Source organism: Pygoscelis adeliae, unplaced genomic scaffold (assembly GCF_000699105.1).
Source record: "Pygoscelis adeliae isolate BGI_AS28 unplaced genomic scaffold, ASM69910v1 Scaffold241, whole genome shotgun sequence".
Lineage (NCBI taxonomy): Eukaryota > Metazoa > Chordata > Aves > Sphenisciformes > Spheniscidae > Pygoscelis > Pygoscelis adeliae.
The window spans coordinates 1421958-1428959 of record NW_008824056.1 but is presented as its reverse complement, the minus strand read 5'-3'; the positions used below and the strand labels follow the sequence as shown (position 1 = coordinate 1428959).

General features: G+C 35.4%; 1 protein-coding gene across 1 annotated transcript in view; it reads right to left on the bottom strand.

The window, feature by feature from the left end:
- IFT80 (intraflagellar transport 80) overlaps positions 1-7002 on the bottom strand; it is a 58323-nt gene that overhangs the window by 21103 nt on the left and 30218 nt on the right. The window contains exons 7-8 of the mRNA XM_009333922.1: positions 2741-2920; positions 257-375 (exon numbers count right to left, since the gene is read on the bottom strand). Coding sequence (XP_009332197.1) covers positions 257-375; positions 2741-2920 — 299 coding nt within the window. The remainder of the gene's footprint in view (positions 1-256; positions 376-2740; positions 2921-7002) is intronic.

Sequence of the window (7002 nt, the reverse complement as noted above, 5' to 3'; positions counted from 1 at the left end):
GAAAAGAAAGCTTGCCAAATTTTTGTAGCAAAATGAACAGGCAGTCATGGCACCAGCAAGAAGCTGAAAGAAAGGATGACAGGGGAGGGCAACTATACTCCAATATATTTTGTTGTAAATGATGCTAGGTTCCATAGAATACTTCAATTAGTTAAAACAAAACAAAACAAACTACTGTACTTCAAATAAAGTTTCTGCTACTCTCTTACAACTGTTAGATAAACTTGAGAAAGCGTCATGAATTTTTATTACTTACGAAAACACGTAACACTGAAGAGAAGTTGAAACAACCAAATGCCCATAGTTCAAAGAGGCCTTAATAACCCTGTCACGGAATTCCAACAAATCTACCGCATCATTAATAACATTGTGCACCTAATCAAAAGAAAATTTTGGTTGAATAAAACAACAATAACTGAAATGAAAACTAACTAGTGAAATAACATATTCTTTCTTATAAGTACATGCTGATACTATTATGCCATTAGCAGAATATATCCATGTGGGAACAGGCACTTTCACAGCACTGGTGGAAACTTAAACTCAAAGGTTCTATAAACTCAGAATAAACAATGAATAATTACTGAAGAGCTGGATGGAGTTCCTTAAAAGAAAGGAGTAATTAATGTGTACTTGGAATACATAACGTATAAGTGCAATATTATACATGAGGTTGAAAAAAATCATTTGAGATCAAGGACATCTGAAAGTTCCCATTTTAACACTCAGTGTTCAGTTGCCGATCATTTAAACATTTGAAATATCAGTGATCCCATCAAAACAATTCAGCAATATCCAAGATTTGGATAAAGATCTGTTGTCTAGATGTTAAATAGCTCTAGCATATATTTTAATGCTACCACACTCTGAAGTAAGGGAAATTTAGGAGACAGCCTTGGTGAGCAGGCTGTGCCTTTGCCATTTCTGTGAAAATTTGCTCAAATGACAATGTTTCAAGAAAATCACAGTTTGCCTGTAATCAACACAGATTTTTGAGCTCAAAAATTTTAGGCAGCTAAAATCTAAGGAGATATGACAGGATTTTTTTGTTTGGTTGTCTTTTTATTTGAAGATGTCACCATTCTGGGGGTGATAACTTCTTTTTGATTTTGTCCATTATGCAACCAATTGCAAAACAAGGGCTAAACTCAATTACTATGAAAGCCTAGAAACCATTTCCAAAGACTTATTAATTGCTATGTCCACTGCAGTGATATGTCCATAATTAACTTAGCTATTGTAGCACTCAGAAAAAAAGAATGCATCTAGAACTTTTTTGTAGGCAGTATTTTCCTACATAAATATATAGGAATAAAATAAAATCACTATAAAATAATAAAATAAAAAATTAGTCCTGAATCAGGGTTAGCTATACTTCCTCAGTTGTTTGCATATTCAAACGCCCTGGAGATTATTGACAGAGCCCATCTGTTACGAGTCGATGTCTGGGAATGAAAGAAGAAATATGAATTTTTACCTGCTAATTTGTCTTCTGTGTTCCCAGACACTGACTCATGTTATCCCACCCACCAGAGCAAATTGCAATACAACATTTCTGTTGTTACAACTTTTCCCAATTACATATTCAACATTAAAGAATCAAGACCAAAAAAACATTTAAGGGCCTAATTAGGAATTTAGGAACTTGACTTCGATATTGAAAATATTGGCCTGGTGTCCAATATCAAATGTGTAATTTGGAAAATTTGTAAGAATGGAAATCTTATATTATCCCAATGTTTAGAAAGTGAATGTTGTGAGTCAGTGTCTGGGAACACAGAGGACAAATTAGAAGGTAAAAAATCATATTTTTTTATTCATTCCCAGATATTTGGTAACCTAAATGTGGATTCAGGCCAAGATTTTTCAAAAGAAGGATCCTAAACTTAAGCTCCAGAAACCACATGTAGGGGCCTGTTTCATTTCCAGCAGTGCTGAGACTTGGCAGCTCCCACTGAGGTCAATGCCTATTGCTCAGTACTCAGCTGGAAGCACCATGCAGGTCCCTGATATATGTTATATGACAAATTTCTATAGCTTTGGAAGATCTGAATCTAGGCTGTAATACAATATGTGGTGCAGAAAAGCATATTACAACTCTTTACAGTTATAGTCAGCAATGAAATTTATCTGGAAGTGCCCTAAGACAGCAACATTCATCATAGCTTAACAACAGGGATACAGTAAACCTTACTAAAGCATTAGCTATTACAAAGTGCATCAGTGACCCCAGCAACTCATGAATGCAGATAAGGTAAAGAAAGCTCCTCTATATTATCTATACTTAATTATGCAGCGTCATCTTTACTGACAGTTACTGCAATACTATTTAATGTGATGCTTTGATTTTGGCCAATGTATTTGTATTGTTTTCTGCATAAACATTTTCATTACACTTGAAATGATCTCTCTCTTCTAAGGGGCCTCCCACAGTTAATTTCACATGCTCTTCAAACGAACTTTGCATTTTTCTGGAGGATAAAGTACTTGTGAGTTATGTAATTCTGGTCCATCTGGTGGCATGGTTTGGTTTACATGGATCTGGTCTTCTGTACAACTGGTAATTATTTACACCATTTGCTAACTCTGGCCATTTTATTATCTTAAACATTTTCAGTCATACATACACAGAAAAAAAAGGATAATGTTTTGTCGAGGATTAAAAATTCCCATTTTGTATTAAAAAAAGCCTTAAGAAAGCTAGTAATCAGAATGCACAGCTCTGAACTGTGACGTTTACCTCCATGGTTCTCCTCTTAATTAATGTTATTTCAAAGTTCTTCCACTCCCAGCGCTGCTCCACTACATGGGCAAAAATGACATGTCCATTTCCACATGCTCCAGCTAGTTGTGTGCCATCAATAGACCAAGCAATATTAAATATGCTGCCAGTGTTTGGCTTCTCTAAAGCATAAGACCACTTGCAGAAAAAGAGAAAAGAATTCTTAATTTTTTTTTTACTTCTTGGAAATGATTTATTGTAATAAACAGATTTGCACGGTTATAATTTTTTAAGAAACATCAGTGAACTAACGTTTTACTACAGCTTGAATAAGCAAACCAAAAAGATTAGATGTCTTAAGTCAGATTCTTGAAAAACAGGGATACAAAAAGGATAACCATCAGGTATGGCAGAAATGAAGAACGTCACAATGCCTGGAGTACATTAGGTAAAAGTTATCTAGTCACAATAGACTAAAAGGGTACTTAGTCATTCATAAATCTAGACAATCACTACATAAAAATTAAGTGAACATACTTAGAAACAATTATACTCGTTACATGGGTGCAACGGGCTATGGTCTTAAGTGTGATGCATTCAGTTTATGCTGCAGTGACGGCAGCTCCTGAACATAGAAATAGCAAGGCCTGGGCAAAATCAGTCAGTATAAACAAGGCACTCCTATCCCAGTATACAGAATTGCAAAGCTCTTGTGTTGCTTCTCTTCATGCTTCCAACATAAGGGACATCGGTGGATTAAGAAAAGCTCTGAAAGCAATGCCTGTATACTGTTCTCCTCCTAACACAAAAAAGAAGTTGGATACCTTGCCTACCTTTTTCTCTAGTCTCTGTCGTTACTGTACAGGGGAAGGATGTATTCAAAATTTCCAGTTGCTATGCTTTCAGTAACAACAAAAAAATTGAAACATTACTGCAACCAAAGCAGTGACATCTGGCCTAGCTTTGGAGAGAACCAGAAACAACAGCTCTGTGTGTTGCATTTGTTTTAGACTAATTAAAAGGTGCTCACAGAGGAGTATCACAATTTAATGTCGTGGAGGCACAGGTCAAATAACCGTATTTCAGAATCTTATTATCAAAATAAGTAGTGTATCTGCTTTCCTATGGAGCTAGAAATTCAAATGGTAGGCAAAATGACATCATTGGACATTTTCTTGCTAAATGGATTTTGCAAGGTGGAAAGGCTCACTTGGACCTAAAGAATGCATTTCTGTGCTACTGCGGCTAATATTTTCTTTCATCTTCTACTACTGGTTTACATCATCTATGTCTATTAAAATATAGTTATCAGTTTGGTTTGTTGTTTTTTAAATGGAAGCCCAAAATTATTGGGATAGCAGGAAGCTGTGAAAGCAGCAGTGACTGGAAGCTTGCAGTGCAGTACAGATCAGGGACCAGGAGACACGCTGCTCTGCCCAAGCAGCTAGCCAGCCTCAGGCAAATGACACCAGAGATTATACAGCAGTTCATGAACTGTGAGCTGGCTGCTGAAAGATGTTTTTAATAAAAAAATAAAGGAGCTTTATACTCTCTAGCAATAGGGTGTAAGCTGCATTTAACATTTTAATTCCTTGCCTGCCTCTGCACAGGGCACAGTGCCTCCCGTCCTGCCTATACAGCACCATGGAATTGCCTGTTCCAGTGCAATGGGGATGCACAGGCAGAGCATGCGCTTTAATGAAACAGCACATGATTTCTTATCCTTTGACACCCCCGCATATTTTCATTCTGTTTTCATTCTCTGTTAGCACTGCAAAAAATAAAATTATAAATCCCCCTAGCACAAAGAACAAGGAAAAGGTATTAAAACTAGCATTTGCTTTTTTCCTTCTGATCCATAGCATGAATGTAGTTCTGAGAGAAGCTTACATTTAGAACTAAACCTAATTTTGTTCCTTTTCAATATTTAAATTTCCCCCAGTGAAGAACTTTATTCTTAAATTACCCCAGCCTTATGTACAAGACTCCTCTAAAGTTTAGCTGGATCCTTATTAATACACTCTTGTTAAAAACTAGAATAATTTTCAGACCAACACACTTATTTTCTATCTCTTGCATCTCAGAAATACAGTTCATACAAATCATCCCAAACCTCCAAACAAGTGTTTCCCTGAAAGTGGATGACAAAAAAATGTAATAAACTTTTTATGGACTTTTAGGAAGACATTAAACCAGGTTTTAAAATGAGAAGCAAATCTCAACTATAGCCTCTTCAGAACTATGTAATAGAATATTTAAGAAAACATTTGGCAGTTGAAGAACTACCTGAATATTCAAATACATTTGAAATCTTAAAAATCATATCAGTAAGAAGAAACATGTGATTGAAATTAAATGTAGACATTGGATTCTCATGACTTTGGATACATGATATTATACCAAAGGGGAAACAGTTGGAAGAAAATACTCACCTAATGTTTCTAACACATTTTGTATTCTGATTTCTTTTGCAGTACACATAAAACCCAAGAAATACCAAGTCCTTCACACAAAGTCTTCATATGGTTTATAAGAAATGAAATCACAAAAATTACAGTAAAATAAAGGTGTCAGACTTAAACATTCAATAGCAAGGAAACACAATGGGATGAAATTCAATCTCTCAGTTGTGCTAATGATTTGCAGAATACTATGTAAAATGACCTATTGAGTTAAGGCTCTTTTACTGCCTATGCGCATAAGGGTGAGTGAAAGACAATGTCAGCACCGACTGAATTTCCAATTTCAAGCACTCAATTTTAAGGCTTCGGCTTCCATGCCTCTTGGCTCACAGACACGCCATTCACTGCCTATATTATCTGCAGTTGGGGAAGGTAATTGCAATTTTTGGAGAAAAGTCCGTAACCTACTCTTCTGTCTCAACGGGATGAATTCTGTATGAAACACTCGATAGTAATTAAGAGCATAATATTTAACTATGTCTGACATCCTTATATGGCAAATGAGTAAGCACTTGAGGTTGCAGGACAAATGATTGTAACAAGCACACTCAGAGCGCGCTCTAAATGTCCTACATCTGAGACACATTTTTCACAGCTGGCCAGATGTGATCTATCTGAGAACAGTTTGAAGAAGTACTATTTCAAAACTGAATATTGGGATCCTCCCAAACAGACAAGGCCATTTCCCTTAGATCAAGAATCTACCCATCAGTCAGAATGAATAACAAAGGGGCATCAAGCCATCAATTAAGAACCAGTTTAAGGAGCTTGAAGAATGTGGCTTTGGTGCTACTTGTTTATGCATAGCAGATATGCTGCACCTCTGAGAGGATACATTTCCAAAACTACTTTTTTGTTTTTGAACCAGAAGTATTTTTTTTCCAGGTAGTTGAAATACTCAGTAAAATATTTCCAGATTACAACCTAATTTTTTTTAAAATATATAAAGCAATTACAAAGTTTTATTTTCCAGTTATTTTTGAAAGCTCTCAGTATAATTCAGACCACTCCAATGATTCACACTCCCTGCAAATGTCTGGTGCATTTATCATGTACAGAAAATGTTATAATAGAAATCATTTAGCTCTCCATTTGTAAGATAGGAACATTTTTAAAAATCCAAAATAGCTGTTATGTATTTCCTAGATACACTGAGTTAAAAAAAAAGGGTATGAATATGACTACATGAATGACTGTATGAACGCTGTTCTAACATTAGCTGCAATATTATACTTTGGTATTACTGTTTGGCTTATACTTTTCCTGTGTCATAATTAATTTTTCATTTAATTCAACGAACTCTCTCAAGAACAAAAACAGTAGTTATAAAAGTTTCATTATATTAAATAAATACATAAAAGCAATAACTTAAGCTTCCCTTTTCTGATTGCACAATGTAGTAAAAAAGATGAAGTACTATAGTCATTGAATACTGTCTGACTTCCATAAACAGAAACTGAGTAGGCTCTTGAGATGTCGGTGAAATTATTTCAATGAGCAGATGCAGAGAACTCTGTGTCCCAGGAACAGGAACAGTCTTTCACATGTATAATATTGATGCTCCAAGACTCAATACGAAGGATTGAGTTAGTTATTTCTGGACTGAATGCAATAAATTAAGAATGGTTATCCACATAATACCACAGCATAAATGTTTTGAAAGAACATAGTGAAGAAAGAGTATTTTCTTAAATTTTAAATTATAAGAGTAATACTGATGTCAGCTGTGCAAAGGACACTTAGTTGTTCCTGGCTGGTCTCTGTTTCAGCTCTGTTTACCAGCATGTGGAGTTTTGAACAGGGAATGCTGACATAAGC